Source organism: Heterocephalus glaber, unplaced genomic scaffold (assembly GCF_053883595.1).
Source record: "Heterocephalus glaber isolate CG9 unplaced genomic scaffold, H.glaber_assembly_v1.0 deba00000331, whole genome shotgun sequence".
In the NCBI taxonomy this organism is placed as follows: domain Eukaryota; kingdom Metazoa; phylum Chordata; class Mammalia; order Rodentia; family Bathyergidae; genus Heterocephalus; species Heterocephalus glaber.
In genome coordinates, this window is record NW_028258142.1 from 60,545,064 (window position 1) to 60,572,818 (window position 27,755).

The 27,755-nt window shown below is 40.8% G+C and overlaps 1 protein-coding gene and 2 pseudogenes across 3 annotated transcripts in view; 2 read left to right on the forward strand and 1 right to left on the reverse strand.

Moving 5' to 3' along the window:
• Positions 1-2,256: 2,256 nt before the first annotated feature.
• Positions 2,257-27,755, forward strand: part of Smchd1 (structural maintenance of chromosomes flexible hinge domain containing 1) — a 121,301-nt gene continuing 95,802 nt past the window's right edge. For 2 of the 3 annotated variants that reach the window (XM_004853186.4, XM_087194319.1), the window contains exons 1-7: positions 2,258-2,717; positions 14,573-14,648; positions 15,075-15,236; positions 18,680-18,762; positions 19,850-19,980; positions 26,773-26,887; positions 27,100-27,219. In XM_004853186.4, the coding sequence (XP_004853243.2) occupies positions 2,544-2,717; positions 14,573-14,648; positions 15,075-15,236; positions 18,680-18,762; positions 19,850-19,980; positions 26,773-26,887; positions 27,100-27,219 (861 nt within the window). In that variant the 5' untranslated portion in view covers positions 2,258-2,543. Of the gene's footprint in view, positions 2,718-14,572; positions 14,649-15,074; positions 15,237-18,679; positions 18,763-19,849; positions 19,981-26,772; positions 26,888-27,099; positions 27,220-27,755 lie in introns of all 3 variants that reach the window. The other variant, XM_087194322.1, reaches the window with a different exon arrangement.
• On the reverse strand, positions 13,806-14,098 carry LOC101725548 (alpha-ketoglutarate dehydrogenase component 4 pseudogene; annotated as a pseudogene).
• On the forward strand, positions 17,207-18,231 carry LOC106010038 (RWD domain-containing protein 1 pseudogene; annotated as a pseudogene).

Consider the following 27,755-nt stretch of genomic DNA (forward strand, 5'->3'; position numbering starts at 1 on the left):
CAGCACAGCCTGGGCAATTTAGTGATTTCGTGAAATAAAAAATGAAAGAAGGCCTGGAGAAGTACCTCAGTGTGAAGGCTCTAGGTTCAATCCCAATACCACAAAAACAACCAAGAATTGTAATACTCAAGTACATATGTCCTGCAGCATTGTGGATCTCTTCTAGAGATTATCCTGAAGTCCCTCCTGAGGACAGGAAAGGTGTTTCTGTTTGTACCCAGGTGATCGTATAATTTGGCATAACAGAGATGAGAAATTCTTGTCCTGATGATAAACCTCTAGCTGTGGTCCCAATTTGCAGAAACAGAAAAGCAATGCTTTAGTAAGTCGACAAGTTGTATTTTTTCCTTGCGTCCATATCAAACACCAGTATACAAAGAACCAAGGAGTGCAAGGACCGAAGTTCAATCTCCGGTACCAAAAAAAAAAAAAAAACCAAGGAAATGTTCACATGAATTGAAAGAAAATGAGGCTTCATAAAAATGCCATGGGAGGGCCAGGGATTTAGCTCAGTGGTGCCACCACCTGCCTCGCAAGCACAAGGTTCCGAATTGGATCCCCAGCACCACACACACACACACACGCAAATGCCATGGGAGTTTGGGGTTCCTTTTGTCCCCAGGGTGTCCCCCTCCCCAGGAACATGAATGGCATTTGGACACAACTGAACTCTCCTCCTCCTTTTGCCAACTATTGCTCCATTCTCCCACCTGACGGTGTTTATATTTCCCAAGGCACACCTTCACACTTTGCTTCTAATGGCTGCTCTTCCCCTAATGCATGTCGGGCCAATAACCGTCCACCCCCATCCGGGAACGGAACACGTTGCTATCAACAGCCGAATCTGTTTACAACACACACGAACGTTATCAGGCTCTCCTATGATAAACAACCATGAAGGTTTTGGGCAGTCGTAATAAAACAGAAAACACACTTCTGGAACCTTGAACCCAAACTTTTGGAAATTTGAATACTCTCTCAATTTGCTAACTTGGTCTTCATGAATTTACCGAGGCTGATCAAACAAGTGTGTTTAATTTTTTTAATTCTAATTAAAAACAAAGTGGATTAATTCCCCTCAAAATACAGCCCTCACTTGCAACACATACCCCATCGTTCTTGCCCGTCTGGAGCACTTTCTGGAAGTCTTCCTTCCTGAGCATCTTTACAAGGCCCCATCAAAAATACAGTGAATGCTGCTGCCAAGCCCCATTGAATGGAAAGGCAAGCTGATAAAAACATCCGTGTGTCCTCATCCATTTTATCCACCGGATGTGGTATCATGGGACTTCCTTCCGGCTCTTCCCCAAAGTCAAAATGACCGTGAAAAGTGAACTTCTGAAATGGATTCAGAACATTGAGACAGCCATGAAGACATTCAAGAGAGAGGACTTCCAGGGCTGCTTCAGAAGGTGGCAGGAACAAAGGGACAAGTGTGTTGGAAATGAGGGGGAGGATTTTGAGAGGAGTAATAGCCAAGTGTCAAACAGTCCTGTATTTTATCACACCTCATATATATCACTGTCATGTACTAAATATTTTTAAGAACTGGGGAGCAAATCTAGTCTCCCAAGAAAGCCATTTTACTTGTTGCTGGCTGTCAGGATAATGCAATGTTCCCTGGCGATGACAACAGAGGTTTTTACTGAAAGTGACCCATCTATTAAGCACTTTGCGAGCACCTAATTGAACCCCAGGGACCGGGGTAGGCGTTGCTCTCCTTCCTGGTTCACAGCGACCTGGCGGCAGGGACAGGGGGCCATGAGGAAGGGACGGTGGGGACTCTGGGCCGTCACTCGGCCTCGACTCCGGCCCCGCTTTGTCCCCGGCCCCCCATGCGAGAACCTCAGAGCAGGCGGGGTGCGAGGCGGGGCCACATGCTCGCTGCGGGCCGTTGCACCCGCGAGGCCCGCAGTCCGAGGCTTCCCCACGCGGTCCCGGGGCGTCCCAGCCCAGCTCGACTCGAGGGCTCCTGACGAGACGTGAAGACACCAGGGCCCTCTGCAGAGAGAGAAAGCGCACCCCCGAGAGACGGAACCGCCATGCGATCCCTGCCTGGGTCTCGGTGCACGCCCTCTAGTGCGCAGGCGCCCGCCGGGGTCCAGGATTCCCACCAAATCCGGGACGCCGAGGGGCGGAGCCTCGGACAGCAAGGCCCCGCCCCCGCGGACGGCAAGGCCCCGCCCGCGCAGCCCGTTGGCCCCGCCCCGCCTCTGGCGCGCGCGCTCCTCTTCCTACGCCACCCGCTTGAAGGCTGCGGCGGCCCTGCGCGTGGGTGGCGGGCGCGGGCCCAGGAGTTGCGCGCCGCGCGTCTCCTCCTCGCGGAAGTGACGTGTGCCCGGGCCGAAGCTCGTTTGAATCGGTTCCCGGGTGATCGTGTGTCCGCGGCTGCTCGGCCGCGGCTGAGGAGGAGCCGCGGCGCGCCGGGCCGAGGCCTCCAGCCGCCCGGGCTCTGCGCGGAGGGCGCCGCGCGCAGGCCGCACCCCGGGCCGCAGCGGCGGGCGCGGGCACCGGCGCCGCTGTCTTTTCTCCTTCTCCCCAATATGGCAGCGGCCGGCGGCGGCGAGCCCGGCGAGGCCTCGGCGGGGACTGCAGGCGACGGCCCCCGGACCGTGTACCTGTACGACCGGCGCGGGAAGGAGTCGGAGCTTGGGGACCGGGCCCTGCAGGTCGCCGAGCGCGCGGGCCTCGCGGGCTTCCGCGCCTCTGTGTGTCAGGTAGGACCGGGCGGCCGGGGGGGGGGCGGGGGCGGCGGGGACCCCGGGCGCGCGCGGGGCCATAAAGCTGTCACCGGCCCGGGCCCCGCCGGCCTGTGTGGGGCGCGCGGCGGGCTCGGCCCGGGTTCGAGATCCCGGAGGCCATGGGCGCGGGTCGCGCTGGGGCGGATCGCGGCCCGGCAGGTGATCCGCGTAGGGGATGCTCTGTGTGCGTCCTCGGTTCGTAAACTTTAAAAGAAGGAAAGAAAAAGTAGCTAGGGCTGTACCCGCCGGCTGTGTTGCGGGGTCGCGATGCGCGCAGTTGCGAGGTTCCTGGTCAGGACTCACCCCGAGTTCATGCTTTGCTGATCGCTCGCGAGGCGCGCGCCCTGGCGGGGTGCTCAGGCTGCAGACACTGGTCCGACCTGGCCTCGCAGGTGGAGCTGCCCCGGGAGTTCCTGAACCAACTCGACAGGTGTAGCCCTCCAGCAGCGGAGACCGGGCATACTCATCGCGTTAGTCTGCTGTAAAGCGCATGACTGTGTAGGAAAACCTGCTTTCAACTGTAAAGTAGTGCTTTATAGCCAGCAGGTCGGTATTGTTGCCTGAGCTTTTTAAAGAACGTGGTCATGCCCTGAATGAATCACATACTGCACTTTTTAAAGCTGTAAACAGCACTTAGCTTCCAAAGAAAGCGAACTTTGAAGCAGTGTTTGGCCCTGAGTGCACTGATGGTTTTACAGCCATCCTGGGGACCTAGCTCTCCACAGTTGCTGACATAATTGAAGTGAAGATCCGCAGAATAAAAACGATTTGAGAGCAAGGACCGATTTCACAGTTGCATTGGCAGTGTCTAGAGCTGTACCTGACACGTCGTCAATGCCAGCATTGGAATCGCTCATGAAGGAAGACAAAATCCTACTTAAACTGAGGTGTTTCTGTTCCTTGAATGTGGTTCCAATGCGTATTGAAAAATGAGTGGTCATCATTTTGGTTGAATGTTTTCAGAACCGTAACTGAAGGGAGAATCTTTATGTTTATTGTAAAAAATACCGCGCATTAAGAATGTGGAAGCATGCGCACGCTCAAGAACCGGAGTTCGATCCCCGGTACCAAAAAAAAAAAAAAAGAATGTGGAAGCAAGAAAAATTAATCTTTTGCCCACGGTGAAAGTTAACTATAACACAGCACTTGATATGTCTTTGCAATCCTCACACTCACCTTTTTATCACTACATCTTTTTTCATTTAATGTTGCCAAAAGTGTCTATTTTAATGCAGATCTTCATAATAAAAATTAGAAGTAAATATAAGATATGATATTACTTTCAATGATGATATGGTAAACATTTTTAATACAGTCTTTTGTCTTTATTATTGTTGTTATTATTATTTGCAATACAGGGGATTGAATCCAGTGCCTTCACACTGAGTTACATACCCAGGCCTGATTATTATTATTATAATTATATTTTATGTAGAGTGTTTCAGTACATTGAGTCTTAAATTGCCCAGGCTGGGCTCGAATTTACCATCCTCCTGCCTCAGCCTCCCCAGAGTATTGGAGTTAAAGGCATGTGCCACTATACACAGCTTATTGTTTCTTTAAGAATATAAGTAAAGGGACATGTAAGTCAGGGACATTTTTAAAGCTCTTGATAAATAGCTTTTACAACTGATCTTAGCCAAAAAGGCCGAGAAGTGATTGATGACATTTTTCAATTGCTTTCAAAGAAGTTGTGCAAATTTACCCTCCCTCTAGAAATAAAGTGCTTCCCTCTCCCTTTTCCCCACTGAGATGTCTGAGTTAGATAGATAGGGGAAGTACTATTGGCTATTTTTTACAGAATTGAAAAGTCACTCTTGGAGATGGCAGTGGCACCTAAGTCTTATAGTAAAAGTCAAATTATTGTTCAAACCCAAAACCCATGTTGTTTATGTTACACTGCTCTGCCTCAAATGAAGTTCTTTGCTGTAGGGGACAGGTGAAAAAGAACAAGTCAGAGACTAAAACTATCTGATTTCAAGACTTACTGTGCTGCAGTAAATACGACAGTACAGTAAGTATTGATGGAAATATACAAGAAAAGAAACAGAAGTGTATGTGGACATATGGCCAATTGGTTTTAATTTAAGATTTTATTTTTCTTTATTTATATTTGGTGTTGCTGGGTATTGAGCCCAACCCCTCACACATACTAAGCAGGTGCTTTACCACTGAGCTGCATCTCTAACCGCTAATTGAAATTGAAAAGCAAAAATGGTATATATATTTGTTTAAAAACTGTATATTTGTGGTCACATCGTGTGTTGATGTAAGTATAAATAGAGGAATAGCTGAGTCTAACATACATATTTCACATACTTATTTTTTTGTGTTGAGAAGACTTAAAATCTACTCTTAACGATTTTCAAATGTACTACATTGTTAACTACAGCTGCCATGATGCGCGGTAGTTCTCTTGGACTTTTCATCCTAACTGAAATTTCGAGTCCTTTCACCAGCATCTGTCCTGCCACCTCCTTCCCCACTTCACCTGTCTGTCTCTGCTTCCCTCCCTTTACTCCTTGTTTCTGTGAGTTCCACCTCTTCCCCACCCCACACGCAGGCGAGATGGTGCAGTTGTGTTTCTGTGCCTGCCTTATTTCACTGAGCCCAAGGTCCTCCAGGTTCATCTGTGTTGTCCCAAGTGACAGGAGTTCCTTCTTTTTTGAGGCTGATGGTCCTCTGTTGTGTGTAGTTGGCACATTTTCCTTATCTATTGCTCTGTTGATGGACACTTAGGTTGATTCCACATCTTCTCCGTCGTGAATAGTGAATGTAGAAGTGCAGGTATTGCCGGTATCGGATTTCGTTTCCTTTGGATATATACACAGTATGGTTGCTAGATTTGCTTTTTTAGGAACTTTCATACTGCTCTCTCTCTCTCCCTCCCCCCTCCCCCTCTCCTCCTCCCCCCTCCTCCCCCTCTCCTTCTCCCCCTCTCCCTCTCTCTTCCTCTCCTCACTGGGGATCAAACTCAGGACCTTGTGCTTGCAAGGCATGGGCACTACTGAGCTAAATCCCCAGCTCTCATACTGTTTTCTATAATAGCTATGGTAATTTATAGCCACCAGCAATACTGTTTACAAGGATTCTCTTTTCTCCACATTCTCACACACTTTATTTTTTTGTCTTTTTTGTAGTAAACATTTTGACTGTTGTGAGGTAATATTTTATTGTTTTAATTTGGCATTTCTCTGATAATTAGTGATGTTGAGGGTTTTTTTCATAATACAGATTGAGCATTCATAATATGAAAAGCTGAAGTCTGGAATCCTCCAGCCTCTGAAACTTTTTAAAGCTGACATGATACCACAAATGGAAATTCCATACCATGAAACTTTCTCATGCACATAATTATTAAAAATATCTGCAGACTGTATGTATGTTATGAAACATAAAGGACTTTGTGTTTGGATTTGAAGCTCATCCCTGGGCTACGCAGTATGTACAGTACATGCAGATATTACAGCATCTGAAGCAAGCCCAAAATGCAAATCACTTTCTGTCCCAAGCATTTCAGGTAAAGTCATTTGTATGGTTTGTTGTTTTTTTTTTTTGTACCGGGGATCGAACTCGGGTCCTTGTGCTTTGCGCAGCAGGTGGCGAAACCACTGAGCTAAATCCCCAGCCCATTTGTATGGTTTTTGAGAAATGTCTCTCAGGTCCTTTCCCCATTCTTTAATTGGACTGTTTTCTTACCAGTTGTATTTTTTAATGTTCTTTAGGGCAGGAGCTTTAACTAGTTGGCTTATAACTGTTACATGAATTAATCTCTGTTCAGAAAAGTACTTGTGGTAGCTTGTAACTGTACAATATGTTAAAAATGTCAAAGGTTGAGAAGGAAAACAGATATAGAATAGTAAGAAGATACCTGAAAAAATTAATAAATTGGAGCGTATTAGAAATTACTTCATATTATTAATATTAAGTCATAAAGTCAGCTTTGAGTTCCTAGTGATCAAAGCAAAGGAGGGAATATAATTAATGCCTGATATATAATGTCCTTCAAAACAAGGGAACTGGGCATGGTGGCACATGCCTGTAATTCCAGCACTTTCAGGAGGCTGAAGCAAGAGGATTGCCATGAGTTCAGGGCCAGCCTGGGCTATATAGCAAGTTTGGAGCCAACCTGAACTTCATAGAAAGACCCGTCTCAACAAACAAACAAAAAGAAGGGAGAGCAGTACAGGCTGTTTTAACCACTGACCAGCCAAGGTTTTTAGCAGTTTCTTACTCAGGTTCAGGATCGGTGTTCCTGGTCTGTGGTTGAAGTGGGAGCCCAGGTCCCTAAGGCTGTTTGTAGTGTTCCAGAGCAGCGCAGCAGGATTGGAGTTGGCTCCAGTCATCTGTAGATGATTGCTCTGGTGCTGGGGATGGAACTCGGCCTCCTGCATGGGAAGTGTGCAGACTACCACTGAGCTGCTCCCTCATCCCTGATGAGTATAATGTGTTTACATTTTATGGACTACAAGTTAGCCTTTCGTGAATATTTCCTAGATTTGGCTTTTAAATGTTCAATTCTTTCTGTTTGTTTTGGTTCAGTTCTTTCTGTTTGTTTGTTTTGGTATCCAGGACCTTGTGCTTGCAGGGGGGAGGGCAGGCAGTGGCACCACTGAGCTAAATTGAGCTAAATACCCGGCCCTTAGATTTGGCTTTTGAGAGAAATTATGTCACAGGTAGTTTGAAGCTAACCTAAGGGCAGTCAGGGCAGGTGTTTCCTACGGCCCTTTAAAGACAAATTCATGTGCTTTAAAAACGAATCCAATAGGGCCGGAGGTTTGGCTCAGTGGTTCCGCCGCCTGCCTTGCAAGAGCAGGGTCCTGAGTTCGATCCCTGGTACCAAAAAAAAATACATTATAAAAACAAATCCAAAATGGCAGGGTATTTAACTCAGGGGTTCTACCACCTGCCTCAAAAGTGCAAGGTCGTGAGTTCGATCCCCAGTACCTAAAAATAAAAATAAATCCAGAAGAAGGAAGGCTTGTTCTTATCAAGTAAAAAGCCTAATCAGAAAGCTTCCCCAGGTAGAATGTCATCCTGCTTTCATAAACAGAACAACAGAAAAGAATATCTGTGTCCTAGGCCAAGGTAGTACAAATACCTGGAAAAGTTTGTATTTAAGATAGATTTTAGACCAGAAACATGGGGAGAGGATATAGTGTCTTGAACAGAACCCTAATAATTAGTATAAAAATATGTAATTTACATTTCTCAAATATCAGAGCTACATATACTTAGAAAAATGATGAATTAAGTAATTTTGGGCTGGGGATTTAGCTCAATGGTTCCACCCCCTGCCTTGCAAGCGCAAGGACCTGAGTTTGATCTCCGGTACCAAAAAAAAAAAAAGAAGTAATTTTTACAGTTATAGATGAAGCAAGGGGAACAGAAGAGCCTATATGTTTTAATTGAGTAATAGTATGCAGTATTTATTAGGTAGAATCTGTGGCTTTTAAATATAGCTCTGCTCCAGTGCAGAAAGCTCCAACCGTCCTATTTAGGCTTGTCTGATTTGGGGTTTTTCAATATAAAAGTTTCAGCAGAAACCATACTTTGAATTTTGATCTTTTCCTAGGCCAGCAGGATAAGCCATACAATACCATTTTTCACTTTTAGCCCAGTTTTCATGTGAGCTATTAAATACTTTTATTTTTTGAGGTATTGGGAATTGAATCCCGGGCCTTATACACACCAGGTAAGTGCTGTATCTCTGAGCTACATCTCCAACCATTGAATTTTTTGTTTTGAGCCACGGTTTCCCTGGCTTGCCCAGGCTGACCTCGAGCTTGTAATTCTCCTGTCTCAGCCTGCCAGACTATTGGAATTACAGACATGTCACTGGGTATGTCTGAACACTTTGTTTTAAACTGTGCCTTAATGTTAAGATGATTTTGCTGGCCATGGGGGCACACTTGTAATCCCAGCACTCAGGCAGAGGCAGGAGGATCACCGTGAGTTTGAGGCCAGCCTGGGCTACAAAGTGAGTTCAGGGAAAACCTGAACTATGAAGTGAGACCCTGTCTCCAAAAAAAAAAAAAGATGATTTTGCTCAACTATAGGCTAATGCAAATCTTCTGAGCACATTTAACCCATTTATGCAGGAGATTACAATTTTTTTAATTTTTGTGTGAAATTTGTGTGTGTTACCAAGAAAAACTCATGGAACAAGAATTTAAAGAGAGAAACTTTTCTTACATTTTTGGGTTATGGGTGTTCCAGAAGGCATAAAAGGATTAAAGTAGGTAGGCCTAACCTATGTTTGGTGGGTTAGGTCTGTGAAATGTGTTTTTGAATGAATATTTTTAATTTATGGGTTTATTGGAAGTAATTGTATTATAGAGGAACATCTGTACAGCTTTTGCTGGTAAAATCAGATCAGGATAATGACACAGTTGTGAATGTTTGAAGAAGGAATAGATGGTATCCCTACTCTAAAAGATATATGGAAAGCTGGTGTGGTGGCACATACGTGTACGCAAACACTTTGGGAGGCTGAGGCAAAGCCAGCCTAGGCTACATAGCAAGACCCTGTCTCAGAAAACAAACAAAAGATAAAGATATATGGATAGAAGGCATCTTTGTAGTGGGTGACAAGCTAGATGAAATATCCTAGCAGTTTTCCTAGGACAGTCTTCAGGAAAACTTAAAAATAATAGATTGATGGGGAGATTGCATGGGATAATTAGATATACTTTTCAGTTGCACAGTGATTTTAAATCATTTGCAGGTGGTTTTCCAATAAGAGTAAAAGAATATTTTGTCTTACAGGATGCATAAGCACCTGATCTAACAACTGGAACATTGTAGAATTTATTAAAAGGCAGTAATTAGCTTAAAAACAAATAAATACCCACTTGTGGTGGTGTGTACTTTTGATCACAACACTGGGAGGCTGATCAAAAGTCTGAGCCCAGCCTGGGCAATTTAGCAAGACTTTGTCTGTAAAAAATAAAATGGGGTGGGGGTGTGGCTCAGTGTGAAAGCCCTAGGTTCAATGCCTAGTACCACTAAAAAAAATTAATAACCAAAAAAACTAACTTCTCCATTGTTTGGAAACCTAGTAAGTATCTGTAAGATCAACCGTGGCAGTGATGCATGCCTGTAATCCAAGCTATTTGAGGAGCTGAGGCAGGAGAATCAAAAGATTGAGGCCAGCCTGGGCAACATAGGGAGACCCTGTCCCCACTCCACCGCCACCCCCAAATCGGTTAAGATCAATTTCTGTCTCTGCTAAACAAATAGAATCTTATTCCCATTTAGTTTGTGTCCAGGACTTCATTTCTCTAGATATGAGTACACTTAAGTTTACTGAAGTATGCCAGATTGTTTTCTAATATGGTTGTATAGTACTCATTTTCAGTTCTATCAGCAATTTATAGGTTTCTGATTCCTTTTATGGACGTATACCCTTAAAGGGATCAGAACTTAAAATTTCATCTACCTGATGGAATGATACCAAGTTATTTTAATGTCCCTGAAAACTAGTGAGGTAGTGGAACTTTTCATGTTTCTAGTCTTTTCCTTTACAGCTTTCAAGATTTGTCTTTTCAAAATCATTTCCCTATAGTCTGTCTCCTCCTGTTTCTTCCCCTCCACACGCCTTTATACTAAGCAGACACTCTGCTCCTGAGCTGCAGCCTTGGTCCTTTTTAGTTTTGCAAAAGTCTCAGTCCTTTCCCTAGGCTGACCTCCAATTTGAGATCCTCCTGCCTCAGTCTTTTGGGTAGTGGGAGTACAGGTGTGCACCTCCACACCTGGCTCATCCTGTGCTCCTTTATGGTGTCATTTAACTTGTTTTGTTTCCATATATTCTTGGGAAACCGGAAGTTAACTTTAAAGGGTTGGTTAGATTTAGGTTCTATTTCTTTGGGGTCCAGAGACAAAGAATGGTAGTGCTGGTTCTTCATATGAAATCACTCCAGGAAGTATATAATTTGTGGATGTTTCACCCACTCTTAGCAGTAGTAACATTGAATTTGTGGAATTCATTTGGGTTGTTTCATAATAAAATTTTGATCTAAAATTCATCTGCTGATGGTGATAATTCTGATTGACATTTTCCATATATTTATTAGCTAGAATTCTTTAAATAACTGACTCATCAACTCTGGTTATGTGGTTATCCTGAAATACAGTTAGGACAGGAAGGACAAGCTAAGTGATTTTTCTCTTTAATTTTTCAGAATTCAGTACCCTAGTTAATTCCAGGAATGACCAAGAGTGTCAGTATTGAAGGTTTTTTTTTTTTTTTTTGGTACCGGGGATCAAACTCAGGTCCTTGCACTTGCACAGCAGGTGGCAAAACCACTGAGCTAAATCCCCAGCCCAGTATTGAAGATTTGAATATCATTGATCTAGTTGTTTGGTTGGTTGGTTGGTTGGTTGTTTTTAAAGCTACCTTCTCAAGTGGGAAGTTTGGTCTAGATTAGCTAGTTTGTACCTCTCCTGACTGTACAGTGTTGTTGTATTTCACTGTAGGAAAAGCATGTGTCCTTTTAATTTAAATGAGAATGTTAGCTCACTTTTCTTGCTCCCATTTCTTTGTTTTTTAAGACTTCCTCTTCATTCTCTATACATTGACTGCCGCTGCTGCTTTTTTTCTTTCTTTCATTATTTATTTGTGGGGTTTTTTGTTTTTTTGTTTTGGTACCGGGAATTGAACTCAAGACCTTGCGCTTGCAAGGCAGGCAGCGTCATTATTCATTTTTGAGACAAGGTCTCTCTATGTAGTTCAGTCTGGCCTTGAACTCAATATGTAGCCCAGGCTGGCCTGGACTCCAGGTGAACCCTCTGCCTCAGCCTCCCAAGTCTGGGGTTAATGGCATGCACCATCACACTCGGTGGATTGAGCTTCTTGATTTTTGTTTCTTATCATTTTTCTCTTTAATTCATAATTTTTGAAAGAAAATATTTAATATGTATTTTAATCAGTACATGTTTGTAGTACAGGATTACATTCATTATAATTCATAATTTGTTTTAATGTTTTCAAGTTATTCTTTTTTTTCCTATCTATATTCATTTTAATCTCTTTATTTTCCATTTTATACTGACTTTTTTTCCTGAATAAAGGTTACAAATACATCTTTTTGAATTGTCTTTCATGTCTTAATCCCAGTCATTGGTTATATACTTATCAGTCATTTACAATAGGATTTATTTATTAAGTCAGTTTACTCCAGTAACCTTGTGAATGAAAAAAATATTACAGAAGTAAGGATAATGTAGTTATTTTACTGATTCTCATCTAATTTCAGGAAAACTACTTCCCTAGTGCAGTAATTCTATCTAGTAAGTTTTTTCTATTTCTAAACAGAATCAGAAAGAAAAGTGAGATCATAGGAAATCTATAGTCTACTATAGATGGTATGCTTTTCCTAGTTTGTCAAGAGTAAATTAGTAGGCTAACATTTTCAAATGTATACTTTAATAAGTATAAAGTATATAAACAATTAGGTAAGCTTGTGGAGAAGCTGACCAAGATACATAAATTAGAAGATACAAGTATCCATCTAAATTTTCTATGTTTCTTTTTTCTTTTTGCAGAAGGTTTATTAAGGTTGTTTAATATACAACTTTTCATATGTCATTTTGGAAGTCCTTTATTGTAAAGATAATTCTTTTGTCTGATGCATCGGTGTAGGAAAAGATTTTATGAACAAAACCTCAGTTGCCCGTGAACTAGCACAAACAATCAACAAATGGGATCTCTTCTTATTAAAAAGCTTCTGCACAGCAAGAGAAACCACCAGCAGTGTGAAGAGACAATCCACAATGTGGGAAAAAATCTTCACCTGCTCTTCCTCAGACAAAGGTCTACTATCTCGAATCTATAAAGAACTTAAAAAGATCAGATCTCCCAAATTTAAAGACCCAGTCCAAAAATGAGCATCTGAAATGAACAGACATTTCTCAGACAAAGAAGTAGAAATAGCAAATAAATATATGAAAAAATGTTCAACATCACTGGTCATTCGAGAGATGCAAATGAAAACAACGCTGAGATTCCACTTCACTCCAGAAAGAATGGCTGCTATCATGAAATCAACCAATAACAAATGCTGGCGGGGCTGTGGGGAAAGAGGAGCCCTGCTCCACTGCTGGTGGGAGTGTAGACTGGTGCAAGCACTGTGGAAATCAGTATGGAGATACCTCAAAGAACTAGAACTGGAAATCCCATTTGACCCCGCTATTCCACTGCTGGGGATCTTCCCCAAAGAATTAAAAGAATCATACCACAGTGATATATGTGCACCCATGTTCATAGCAGCACAGTTTGTGATAGCTAAAACTTGGAAACAGCCCAAATGCCCATCAACTGGAGACTGGATAAAGAAAATGTGGTTTTTTTATAAAATGGAGTACTACTCAGCCATAAAAAATGAGAAATTAGAGACATTTATAGCTAAGTGGATGCACATTGAGGCAATACTCTTAAGTGAAATAAATAGGACACACATGTATAAATACCGAATAGTTTCTCTGGTGTGAGAAACTGAAAGTGTAAATAAGGACTAAATGTATAATAGGTAATGTGAAATAGGAAGAAAAGGGGCAAAGGGGAAGGAAGTGGGAGGGCTAAGGGAAAGGATAGAAGGGAATGGGATTAATATGAGAAAATAGAAAAATAGGAACAAAATTTTTGTAAATAGGGCTGGAGGGGTTGAAGGGAGGGCTGGGCAAGGGTGAAAAACAAGAACCAAGAGAGACTATGTAAAGGTGCAAATTTCCAATGATGAATGTCATTATATTGTATACCCAAAATGTACCAATTATTAGAATGAATAATCGATAATGTAAAATAGGAATAAAAGGTCCAAAGGGGTAGGGGTAGTGGGAGGCACAGGGGAAAGGAAAGAAGCGAAAGGAAAAAATGATGAGAAATGGAAAAAATGGAAATAAAGTCTTTGTAAATAGGGAAGGGTGGAGGGCATGAAGGGAGGGCTAGGAATGGGGAAAAAATAAGAACCAAGATGCATTATATAAAGGTACAATTCCCAGTGAGAAATATAATTGTGTTGTATACCTACAATGTACCAATAAAAGAATTTAATACAAAAAAAAATTTCTTTTGTCTGATGACAAACAGCAGCCACAATCATTATTCTGGACCTCCACGTTGGATAAACTCCATTTCCTCTTGAGATATAAGTTTCCTTCTGTACTTCTGAGGTAGCGTTTTTAGTATTTCTGCAGTGTCTGGTGGACCCAGATGCATCAGCAACTCCGGTGATTTACTTCCCTTAGAATGCACTGGGTTTAGGATTGTCTCTTCTATCAGGGAACCTTATTAATGGTGTATGTGGCTTGACTACCTGGACGACCCTGGTAGCAGACGCCATCTTGCTGCCCATCATGACTCCAGGAAGGGGCTGCTAAAAGTTATTCTTTTGAAAGGGAGTATTGTAGATTCTTTAATACAGATGTTCTACATATCATGGCTATTGGTGTTATAAAATAATCTTTTTTCTGTTTTGTTTTTACATATTTAAATATCTATTTGAAATGAATGTTATTGTGCTTCATAATAGCATGAAATAGCATGTCTTTATCTGGATGAGCCCTGCTAATGTTAAAAACTGTTCAAAAGGTCCAAATAACTAGTGTTCCTAGGTGACAAATAGTAGAAAAACCTTGTTAAATGGTTTATATGGCTTATGCTAGGTCAGCAGAATTTTAAAATACTGAGTTATATATTTCCTTGACAAATAAGTGTAGTAATTGCTGCAAGATGATAATATACTATCAGTATTTTCACATTCTTGGAAATTTGAATGATACATTTATTTCCTTTGTTTCATAATTGATTTTATTTCTCTTACTTTGGACAGACACTTGGCATTTCACCTGAAGAAAAATTTGTTATTACAACAACGAACAGGAAAGAAATTACTTGTGATAATTTTGGTAAGTAAATAGTGCTATTAAGCTAGTGATTTTATATTTAATATGTAATTATAAATCAAAAACTTATTACACAGATGAGTATCTAAAAGTAATAGAGTAAGACCCTCTCTCAAAATAAAATTTTGAAGGGTTGGATATAAGCTCAGGGGTAGAGCTCTTGATGGGCACAAACAAGACCCTGGGTTTAATCCCCTACTACTACAAAAAAAAAGATTATCATAACAAAATGAGTGGTTCAGATAGGTAGAAGTGTTCATCCCTGTTCCATTTGATGTAACAAAATGCAACTGAGTTTATAGGTCCATTGTTTGAGAATTTACCTGTACCATTGTTAAAGATATTCCATGGGTAAGATTTGCATATTCAAAATTACAAGTTCATTGCATTTCTGATACTAATCTAGCATTTGAAATTCTATGATTTCAGATGAAACTGTTAAAGATGGAGTGACTCTGTACCTGCTACAGTCCGTCAATCAATTACTGCTCTCAGCTACGAAAGAACGAATTGACTTCCTACCTCACTATGACACACTGGTTAAGAGTGGCATGTATGAGTATTATGCAAGTGAAGGGCAGAATCCTTTGCGTAAGTATTCCAGTCATCCCGCTTGACAGACTTATTCTCCTTTGTCCCCATTCACACGTCCCATTGCTTCACATTTTAAAAATCCTCTCTATTTTATTAAAGACTGTTGTTTTGCAGTAGTGGGGATTGCACCCAGGCTATGCAAGTGCTGTGTCCCTGAGCTGCATTAGCAGCTATTGGGAGAAGACCATGACCACTCATTTAGAGCTTCTTTTCTCTACTTGACTATAGTTTACTCCTTTTTTCAACTGAAGTCATCTTCAGAACAAAAATACTCTTGTTTAAAGCTAACCCACTAGGGCTGAGGATTTAGCTCAGTGGTTCCACTTCTGCCTCGCAAGCACAAGGTCCCGAGTTCGATCCCCGGTACCAAAAAAATTTACACCCCATCTCAAAATAAAGCTAACTTAACTAGTAGAACTCATTCCTTTTGAACACACGAAGGATCTGTACCTACTGTGTTCCCATCTCATGTACATTTTTGTCTCCTGACTTACTGTTCCTGGCTTCCTATCTTCTCTCTTACGTCCAGTCCAGTTAGATTTGGTGATCCAGTCTTATGGCTCTAAATACCATCTTTATACATATGATTCTCAAGTGGTCATTTTCAGTGGAATATTGAAAATACTGCCAGATTTTTCTCCTGAATTCTGTTTTTATAAAAATTATTTGTGGTGCTGGAGATTGAACCCAGGGCTTTGCGAGTGCTAGGCAAGCACTTTGCACCATATGCCCATGTGGCATCTAAGATAGGACTTCTGATATGGGAACCCTGAGCCCTGTACTACACATAGTTTTCCCATCTGAATTGATTGTTAATCTGTCTTGCATATATATGCCTTCCTGTTGCTTAGGCCAGAAACCAATGTTCACCGCTTTTATTGCTCCCACCTGGTCTGAGGCAGCAGCAGGGTAGCGCCTGGATTACACAGTGACCTCTTAACTGGTCTCAGTAGTCAGGTTGTGTCATCATGCTGAAGGTACTTCATTAAAGACTTACAGTGGAGTTTACCTTCCAGATTTTGTTGTATCAGTTTTTGTTCCTGCCATCATGTGAGGAAGCAGAGAATCTCAATTTCTTTTCTTTTGGAACCGGGGATCGAACTTGGGACCTTGAGCTTGCGAGGCAGGCGCCAGAACCACTGAGCTAAATCCCCGGCCCGAGAATCTCAGTTTTTAAGCTCTCACTTTGATTTCTGTGACTTTATAGAAAGTACATCCGTTGGTCTTTTCCTCCTTCCGTTTCTGAGCTCCTTGGTCCTGACTGAGTGGTGGCTGTTTCTTTAAGTCTCAGTGATCTTTTTCTTGCACTTCCCTCTTAGCGAACAGACCCTAGCCTTAATTACTACGTCTCCCTCAGTGAAGCATGAAGCCTTATGCTTGGCTGTCTGTAGTCTCTTAATGAAGGACAGTATCTGCTCCAGCTCCTTGTGTAAAAGCCCTAATTCACTGAACTTGATTTGGTGTTACAGCATTAAATCTAAAATTGAATTTTTCTTCTCTTTCATATTTTCCCTTTATGGGAAATATGATCGTTTATTCAGCCTTCTAGAGGCAAAAGTTCAAAGTCTTGGCTTTTTGTTCTAAAAAATTAGATACTGTGTTCGTATTTTTTCCTTCTCTTAACTAAGTCTCTCTTCTTCCCATGTCCTACGTATCTCTTTTTCATTTTCTGGAGTTACTGCCTTTAAGCAGAATATGTATTTGATTTGTGGTGACTTTATTGTGATTAGATTGTAAACATAGCTTGCCAGAGTGCTACTATGTGGATTAATCATAACTTCAGTTGGGTTACAGGTCTATAGAATTAAGACATAAATTTGATACGTTTTCTTTTTAACATAAGGGACTAAAAATGAGAAATGTTTAAGTAGTGGTCTTGAAGAAAGGAGAATATAAGTTAGTACTGAGCCAGGGATGAATATTAAATTCACAGTGTGGTAGGGAATCAGTAGTACTTGTGTCAGCTGTGAAGACATGTTCTGCCATTTGACAAGTTTCTCTTGGTCTTTAAAATTCTTTACCTTGACTGAGCACTTAAGACACACTTTCACAGGGACTTGGCTGTGGCGTGCTGCCTGAGCATCGGCATGCTCCATGGGCAGCAGCCAGGGCCGCGATGACAGACTACAGCGAGGAACAGCGAGACGAGCTAGAGGCGCTGGAGTCCATCTACCCCGACTCCTTCACAGTATTATCAGAAAATCCACCCAGCTTCACTGTCACTGTGACATCGGAGGCTGCAGAAAATGATGAAACTGTCCAGCTACCCTCAAGTTTACATACAGTGAAAAACACCCAGATGAAGCTCCTCTTTATGAAATATTTTCCCAGGAAAACCTAGAAGATAATGATGTCATAGACATTTTAAAATTATTAGCATTACAGGCTGAGGAAAATCTTGGTGTGATCGTGATCTTTACTCTAGTGACAGCAGTGCAAGAAAAATTAAATGAAATAGTAGATCAGATAAAAACGAGAAGAGAGGAAGAAAAGAAACTAAAAGAAAAAGAAGCAGAAGAAGCAGAGAAGCAACTATTCCCCGGCACCCCTGTTACAATCGAGAATTTCTTGTGTTGGAAAGCCAAGTTTGATGCAGAACTCTTGGAAGTTAAAAAGAAACGGATAACGGAAGAAGAGCAAGCAGGAAAAAATAAATTAAGTGACAAACAGCTGTTTGAAACCAATCATAATCCTGACACATCTGATATCCAGTTCTTGGAGGATGCTGGAAATAATGTGGAAGTAGATGAGTCTTTGTTCCAGGAACTGGATGACTTGGAGCTGGAGGATGTTGAGGACGACCCAGACTACAGCCCTGCTGGCCCAGGGAGTGACTCAGAGGACTGATGCACCATCTCCGGAGAGCTCCACAGCCACGGCATCTGTGGCTGTGCTGAGAGGCTTTTAATTTTCCTTTCTTTTTTTTCTAAGAAAAAATAGCTCTCAGGAGAATATTCTTCTGATAACTTTCACCATTGAACTTAATATACTCACCCTAAAACTTCAAAAAAAAAAAAGACACACTTTCACGATTATCTGTTTGCCTGTGTGTCTCTTAAGTGTACTCACGTTTGATTTGTGCATGAAGTAATTACATACCCCAGACTACTGTTTGACTCTGGTTATACTCTGCTGTTTGCCTCATATCTTTAAGTCTGTTGTTAAACTCCTTGAACGAGGAATCCTGGCTGGCTGACTCATGCCGTCTAGCTCCGTACAACTCCTAATTGATGACTGCTTTTTTATACTGGTTGTGGTTGGTGATGAAGCCTGTATCGTGTATTGTATCATTAGGATTAGGTTAATACTTCAATTCTGGTTCTTTGGAAATTGAGAGTGGTGGCTTTAAGGTACTTCAGAGTTTCTTCTACTTTGAACTTCTATATGAAGTATTTGGGAGGGAAAAGTTTAAGCAGTAATGTTTTCTCAATCTCTTCCAGCATTTGCTCTTGCGGAATTAATTGACAATTCATTGTCTGCAACTTCTCGTAATGTTGGTATTAGAAGAATACAGATCAAATTGGTAAGAAAATAATACATAAGGAAATGTAATTTTTCTAAAAATATTATAAATTGATTAGAGAAAAATTAGGAAATAAATGAAAAGTAAAAATAATTGTCTGATGTCTCTTCATCTGTTGTTACATTTTCTCACTGATCCTCTTCTCCCGTCCCCTGCCCCCTGTTCCCTGCCTCACCCATCCCAATGGGGATTGAAACCAGGGCCTTTGCACTGCACTATGTCCCGAGTCCTGTTTTATTTTTACTTTGAGACAGGATTCTGCTAAGTTGCCCAGGCAAGGCTTGAACTTGTTATCCTCCTGCCTCAGCCACCTAGAGTTCTGGGATTACAGGTGCACACCACCGCACCTGGCTTCACAGGTCCTTTTTTCTGTACGTATGTGTATACATGTATGTGTACATTTTGCTTTTTGTGATCTATTTAACTGTACATTGTACACATTTGACATACAAACATTTTGCAACATAATACTCCATTTCTGCAGAGTGGTTCATCAGATACAAGTTACATAATCAGTCTTGTGTTGTTGACATAGATTTTTCCTATATTTTTGCCACTAGAAGCAGTGCTGAAATGATGAATATTGTTTGTATGACTCTATACACATCTCCCATTATTTAATTTTTAAAAATTTTTTTAAATAAATTTTTTTATCCCATCCCCCTTCAAGCCCCCTCCCCTCCCTATGTAGAAAAGCTGTTTCCATTTTTTCCTTCTAGTTTCACTTTTTCTTATCCCTTCCTTCCTTTCTCCCTCCTTCCTCCCTTCTTGCGCTTCCCATTTGAACACTTTCTTCCCATTTCCCAGCATCCATTGTACATCTCAGTCCTTATTTCCACATTCAGTTTCTCACACCACAGTCTGATTATTTTCTTAAATTCTGAGAAATGGAGTTTCTGATTTAAGTAATGAAGCATGCGAAGGCTTTTAGTACATAGATCATGAAGTGTTTTTCAGAAAGTTGTATTACGTTATACTAGCACCAGCAGTGGATGAGTGAGCCTATTGAATCGCTTTTTTCGTATTTTAGTTTTCACATTTGAAATACTGATTTTTTCCTGTCTTTTGAACTTACTTCGTTCCATAGCTTTTTGATGAAACACAAGGAAAACCTGCGGTTGCAGTGATGGATAATGGAAGAGGAATGACCTCGAAACAGCTTAACAACTGGGCCGTGTATAGGTTGTCAAAATTTACAAGGCAAGGTGACTTTGAAAGGTTAGAGGATCTTACTTTTTTACGAATAGCTGTGTATTTTAATAAGAATAAAAATTCTAGAGCTGGAGATTTAGCTCAGTAGTTCTGCCCCCTGCCCTGCAAGCTCAAGGACCTGAGTTCGATCCCCGGTACCAAAAAAGTAAAAAAATAAAAATTCTAGTGTGTCTTTAGATATGAGATGGATTGGAGATTTTGCTGTTAACAGCATGTTTAGTTGGGTTGTTCTATTACAGCATTTTTATGATCAGTACTCAGAAATAGAACATCATATTGTGCCTTTTCATTGAAGGGTTCTTTTTGCATTTCCAGTAGTATCTACTTCCGTTGAGATGTTGAGAACTTTAGCACTTTCTTCCTTTGTGTTCTACCGTGTGATGAAAACTGTAGTCTCTGGAGCAGTAGAATGGTTTTAATGTGGGCTTAGATCATTTTGTGTCACATATAAAATGTGGTTCTGTGCACTTGCTATTTTTGTATTTTGAGGGCTGTTTTCAAAATATCAGTTATTAGGGAATAGAATTTAGTCATGAGTTTTCTATCAGAGTATGCTTATATAAAATATCCTGAGGTGTCATAGGGAAAACAAAATATACTAAAAGCTATCAGGGATAGATATAAAGGTTTAGATTTGTGTGGTATTAGGACTGTAGCAAGAAAAGCTTTGACCTACAAGTCTTTGTATTTTAAGCTGTGTTGAGTACTTCAGGCAGTGTTCGTAGGAAGACCTGTTTAGCTCCTTTCTCTATCAAGAAGTTACACATTTAAAGTTCAATCTCAGTGACATGTTAAAGTAATACAACTATATTAATGTATTATTAGCACATATACTTTCTCATCTTCTGAAATTTCAGCAGCCTTAGAATTTGCATCACATTTGACTTCCAGTGCATCTTGTTGGGGACAGCTGGGTTGCGGACAGTCAAATCCAGGGTCTTGTGCTGCTAGGCAAGCACTCTATCCCGATCTCAGCCCCAGCCCTGCCAGTGCCTTCCTGGGTGGCATACAGGGAAGCACGAGGGCCCTGGTGGCATTTGGCCTGGTTTGAATTCCAGCCTTGCACCTGCCAGTTGTGTGACACTGGTCAAGTCTCTGTGCTTCAATTTACCAACTTGTGAAATGGAGAAAATACCCCAGAGGTTTTGTAAAGACAGAGTTAGGGTATATAAAACCTTCGAACAGAGTCCATCATACCCTAAACAGGTAGGGCAAGCTATCATCGTAGTTGTTTCTTCACTCCTGACCTCAGACTTCTCTACAACCAGTTTCTGTCACCATTTTCATGAATCCATGACCCAGGATTTATAAGTAGCCAGAGAGAGAGCAAAGATCATTGGTTTTTTTTATATGAAGATACTATTTGGCATGTGATCAAAGTATTAGGTAGAAGGGAAAGAAGAACACATGGTAAATTAGGCAAAAACCTAAGTTTTGTCATTGATAGTGCTTTACCACATACATATCTATCCCACCACCACCAGGATATCTTTTTTGATGTAGTTCAAAATTAATTACAGATAATCTGGATCTATATTCTCCTAATACTTAAACCATTTATATCATTCCTTGGACTTTAATAATTAATTTTATATTCTTTGAGGTAAAATTTATATACAGTGACATGTTCATACCTATTTTAATTGAGTCTTCATTGATTTAAATTTTTACAGATAGTTCACAGGGCACAGTACTCACTGTATTACATACAGTATAGCATTCAGTCGCTTTGAGTTTGTTACGAAGTTGTGCAGCCATCATCATCAATTCCGGAACATTCTCACTACTTCATATCCTGTACCCAGTGGTAATCACTACCTTTTCCCCCTTACTCCTGCTAATCACTATGTGCTTTTGTTTATTTTTGCAGTACTGGGATTGAACCCAGGTCCTCAGGCATGCTAGGCAAGTGCTCTAGTGTTCATCCACTTCTCCTGCCCTTTTTATTTTGAAATAAGGTTTCATTAAATTGCCTTGGACTTGTGATTCTTCTGCATCAGCCTCCTGGTAGTTGAGATTACAGGCGTGGATCACTACACTGAGCAGTAATTGTATACTTTTAATAGTTGTTTATCCATTTTTAAGCTGTTTTTCTAGGGATTAGAATAAGCACTTAACCCTCAGCAGTGCAGTTTGGATTAATGCCAATTTAATGTCTGTAGTGTACCAAAATGTTGCTTCTGTGTATATGGTCTCATTCCCCTCCCACTATTAGGTGCTGTTATTTTCATATAAACGACATACTTACACATTGTAACCCAAATGATGGTTCTATACTTACTGTTTTATGCAGTTATCTTTTAAATAAGATAGAATAGTTACAAACAAAAAGTACATTAATCCAACCTTTTCTATTTATCTGTAGAGTTAATTCCACCTCACTTTATTCTCTTTTTTTTTGGTACCGGGGATCGAACTCGGGTCCTTGCACTTGCGAGGCAGGCACCGGAACCACTGAGCTAAATCCCTGTCCCCTCACCTCACTATTCTTTTTGTCTTCTCAGACATTTGAGTTACTGTAGTACCCTTTTCATTTGAGTCTGAAGAATTGTCTTCAGTAGCTGCTGAAGGGCAGATTTGGTAGCAAAGAATTCCTTCAGTTTTGTCTGTCTAGGAATATCTCACTCTCTCCATTATTTTTGTGGGCTGCTTGTGCTGGTTGACAGTCTTTTTAATTGGACACTTTGAATATGTTTGGCCACTGCCTTTTGGTTCCATGGTTTTTGGTGAGAAATCAGCTGTTAATCTTATTGAGGACCCCTTTTTTGAGGCAGGGTCTCACACTCTAGGTACAGGGTAGCCTTGAACTTGCAGTGTAGCCCAGGCTAGTCTACTGCACCTCCTACCTTCCCCTCCCAAGTGCTAGAATTACACACAGGTACGTGCCACCTTGGTCTGCTCAGCTGTAGTTTATTTATCAAGACAGGGTCTCACTAACACTGCCAGGTTGCCCTCGAAGTCCTCCTGTCTTGCTGCCCAGAGTGCTGCCCAGCGCACAAGTGCACCGCCACACCCAGCTGTGATGTTCTGCTTGGATACTAATACTGTATTCTCGCCAACTTTTTCTTTTCTTTTTTTTCCTTTCTTTTTTTGTTTTTATTTTTTGTTTGTTTCTGTTTTTTCTGGTACTTGGGTTGAACCCAGGGCCTTCACACTGAGCCATAGAAGGAAAAAGAAAAGATACAAGAAAAGGGAAAAAAAAATGGAAACAAAGTCTTTGTAAATAGGGAAGGGTGGAGGGAATGAAGGGAGGACAGAGGAATGGGGAAAAAAATAGGAACCAAGATACGTCATGTAAGGGTAGAAGATCCCAATGATGAATGTGACTGTACGGTATACCTAAAATTACCAATAAACTTAATGGGAAAGAAAAGCAAATTTTTTTTTTTAAGGCAGGGTCCTGTGAAGTTCCCCAGGTTAGGTTGGGCCTAAACATGAGATCCTCCTGCTTCAGCCATCCACAGTGCTAGAATTACAGGCATGAGCTACCAAGCCCAGCTTTCATTTCTTTGGTGTTAAATTGATAAATCTTTCTCCAACCTAATCTGTTGTCTCATTGATTTAGGCAGTAGGTACTAGTATTTTAATATTTGACAATTTCTGCCTTAATTGGGACATTTAAGCTAATTGTGTTTAATGTTGTTATTGGTATGTTTGGATTTAATCTTAATCTTTTTAGTTTTTTTTCTGGGCTTTTTTTTTTATCACTTTTTTTGTTTTATTTATTTATTTATTTTCAGTACTGGGGATCAAACTCAGGACCTTGTACTTTTGAGGCAGGTGCAGTGCCACTGAGCTAAATCCCTGGCCCCAGGCTATTTGGTTTTTTTCCTATTTCATTTCATATCAAGTATCTTGTATGTATCTGATTCCGTTTTATCTCTCTTTTTGTCATATGTACAACTGTTTTATTGGTAACTTTAGGATTCTTTAATAGTGTATCAAGGAATATTATACCACTTTACATATAAGTACATTAAAACAGCATGCTTCCATTTACTCTCGGTTTCTGCTTTTGTTTTTATACATTTTACTTCGACATATAAATAGCAAAATGTATCTTTGTTATTTTGCTTCAGACAATTGCCTCTCTGTTAAGTTTAATGTGAGAAGTTTCTCAATTTCCTGACTTTTCTTGATAGGCTAGACACATCTGCTTTATGTTCCAATAACATACTGTCCTGTCCCTTTTTAAAGCAATCTTTTTTAAAATTGTAGAATAAAATTCGCACTTTTAACCATTTAAAAATGTACAGTGCAGTGGCATTAATTACATTTGTAGTGTTCTCCAACCATTATTTATTAAAAATTATTTGTTAAAAACAAAAATGTTTCCCTCTCCACCCACAAATTAAAAGTCTGCACTCACTAAATGGTAACTCCTCATTTTCCCTACTTCTAGCTCCTGGGAACCACAATTTCGGTTTTTGTCTCAATGGTTTTGCCTTTTCTGGGCACCCTATTTGTGCAGTTGTGCAGTGTCTGTCCTTCGGTGCCTGACTTAGCTCACGTAATCTCTGTAAGGCCCACCGCTGTGGCCGTCTGCAGCATTCGCCACGCCACTCCCTCTCCAGGGGAACCGTCGTCCCTGTACTGCTGTGCTGCGTTTAAAGAAGTCTCCTTGTAGGCTAATGGACTTGGGTCGTTTCTGCCTTTTGTCTGTTACAGTAGTGCTGCTGTGAACATTTGATGTGCAAGTATTTGAGTCCCTGCATTTACGTTTACCCTCCTGGGGCCCGTGTCCATGCCTCTGTGTCATTTTGTCTACTGTCATTTTCTTTCCTGAAAATTTTCCTTTAACATTTTCTATAACTGGGGTCTGCTCTTGATTTTTTTTTTTTTTTTTGGTACCGGGGATCAAACTCGAGACCTTGTGCTTTCAAGGCAGGCGGTGGAACCACTGAGCTAAATCCCCGGCCCTTGATTTTTTTTTTTTATGTTTAATAAAGTCAAAATCTCTTACTCCCCACCACCTTAAAAGATACTGTTACTAATTTAAGTTGACTTTTTAAGAAATTTGACTAAATATAGAAAAAGCATCACTCAGTTTTCTGCTGGCTTACCTTCTTTATGATGGCAGTTCTGTTGTCATTGTCTTTGCATCTCAGTGTGTATTGTCTGTTTTTCTTTTTTAACCACTGGTAAGTAGCGTGTGTGTGTTTTGTAGGTTAGGGCTATGCTTTTCTGTTGGAGGTAGCAGTGTCGTCCCCCCTCCCCCCCCAACACTGGTGACCGAACCCAGGTGTGCTCTACCACTGGGCTACATCTCCACTCCTTTTCATTTTAATAATTTTGAGTCAGGGTCCCGATAAATTGCCCAGGCTGAGCTCAAACTTGTGATCCTCCCATTTCAGCTTCCTAAGGTGCTGGGATTACATGTACTACCCTGCCCATCTGTTTTTTACCGTTGATGTCAAACCTTGCTAGCCAGTTACAGTTTTTTTAATCTCACAGCCTACTTTTTCATTCTTCTGTATCACTTTTGCTTGGATGTTTACAGTGATGTAGATTGCTTTATTCTTTCCTTTTTGGACTCTATTGGTCTTCCTGGATCTTTGGAGCCATATCTGTTGGTTTGGGAATATTTGCAGGTATTATCTATTATCTCCTCTTCCTGGAACTACATTAAAACTTGAGGGCCAGGGATATAGCTCAGTGGTTCTGGTGCCTGCCGCGCAAGTGCAAGGTCCGGAGTTCGATTCCCAGTACCAAAAAAAAAACTTGAATGAGATGTTCACCTTTGGTCATTCATATCTTTTAACTTCATTTTGATATTTTCTTTCTTTGTTTCTTATTGGTAAGTTATTTGACTTTATCTTATTTTCTGATCTATGATGTCATATCTGGTTTTCTTGTTATGTTTTGTTTTGTTTGAGACAGAATCTTGCTAAATTGGCCTCCCTGGGCCTGAACTTGTGATGTTCTTGCCTCACCCTCTTGAGTGTTATTGTCGTTGCTTCCTGTGGTACTGGAGAGTGAACCCAGGCATTGCCTATACTACAGGACTCTTATGACACAGCTGTAGCCCCCTGCCCTTTTAAAGCTGGTCAAAGTGGTACATGCCTGTAATCCCAGCTGCTTGGGAGGCTGAGTCAAGAAAATCACAAATTGAAGCCGGTTTGGGCAACTTGGTGAGACCTTGTCTCAAAATTTATAAAACGGCTGGGGATTATAATTCACTGGTAGAGCACTTATGTAGCATGCACAAGAAGGCCCTGAGTTCAATCCTCAGAACTGCCAAATCTAACAACAGCAAGCAGCAACAATCGTAATAATGGTTCAGCCTCACCCCAGTTCTGTTGATTTCTCATATTGGGAAATACTATTCCTGGTGACCTTCCCTAAGTTTGAAAGACCATAGTTACAGTACAGTGGAAGGTTCCCGTGGCTCTTTATTTGTCATAATGCATGGAGATGTGAAACTCTTTTGCTCTGATCCCCATTATTCTTTAGGAAAGATTTTAATAAGTTGTGAGATAGCAAACAATTTTGAGGGGAAGGTTCTAGAGGCATAAGAATACATAAAGATAAGGGTACTTATTAGTCCTCTTTGCTGAGAGATTTAGGGATCCAAGAATTTAGACCTCATTTTCATTTCTTAAAGTTCCCGGGTGACTGTACTCAGAAAACCACTAGTCTAGGTGATGCCAACTTACAGCTCTGCTTTCACCCTCAAGTGAGGGATCTTAGCTGACTTGGGGATCGTTCTGTTAAGATTTGATAAATGTAGTATAAAACTTTCTCTTGGGTTAAGCAGATTGTTTAAAATCACTGCATTAATGTTCTGTTTTCTTTTAGTGATCATTCAGGTTATGTTCGTCCAGTACCAGTTCCACGCAGTTTAAATAGTGATATTTCCTATTTTGGTGTGGGGGGCAAGCAAGCTGTTTTCTTTGTTGGACAATCAGCCAGGGTAAGTAAAAAGATTTCTTTTTTTTCTTTTTTGGGGGGTACTGGGGATCAAACTCCGGGACCTTGCACTTGTGAGGCAGATGCCAGTACCACTGAGCTAAATCCCCTGCCTAGTAAAAAGATTCCTTACAAGTCAAAGTTGATCAGAATATTTTTATGTTGAGTAGTTTAACTGTGAAGAGTTTTTAAAGTACTCTTTTTAATGTGTGACAGATGATAAGTAAACCTGCAGATTCCCAGGATGTTCATGAGCTTGTGCTTTCCAAAGAAGATTTTGAGAAGAAAGAAAAAAATAAGGAGGCGATATATAGTGGATACATTAGAAACAGAAAGGTACAATACATTTTGATTTGAAATTAAATTTATTTAGAGAGATGACAGGTTGGAACTTTTTTCCCAGATTTGTTACTAAGACACCAGTATTGCTGTTTTTAAAAATTAGTGATATAAAATTTTCCAAATGGGTCACTTAACTTCTTTTTCCTTTAGTCGTGTGAGTAGCAAAAATGTTCATTTGTGGGCTTCTTTAGACTAAAAGTTTTTGTATAATAAATTGTATCAAAAATCTTAATAAACTTTCTGTCAGTTGCTTATCAAGTTGTAAATTTCTTCCCAGCATTTAGAGGGGCTCAGGCAGAAGGGTCAGAAGTTCAGTCCCAGCCTGGGCAACTTAGTGACTGAGTGAGACTTACCTCAAAAATAAAAGAAGGGTTGGGAATGTAGCTCAGTGCAAAGGCCCTGGGCTCAGTTCCCAGCTGAATTGATTCTGGGTTTTAAAATCTTCGTCATAAAATAGTCCTGGAAGGTAGAGTACAAGGAGAATGGCCAGGCAGTGTACTTTCAGGAAAGCTGAGCTCCAGACACATAAA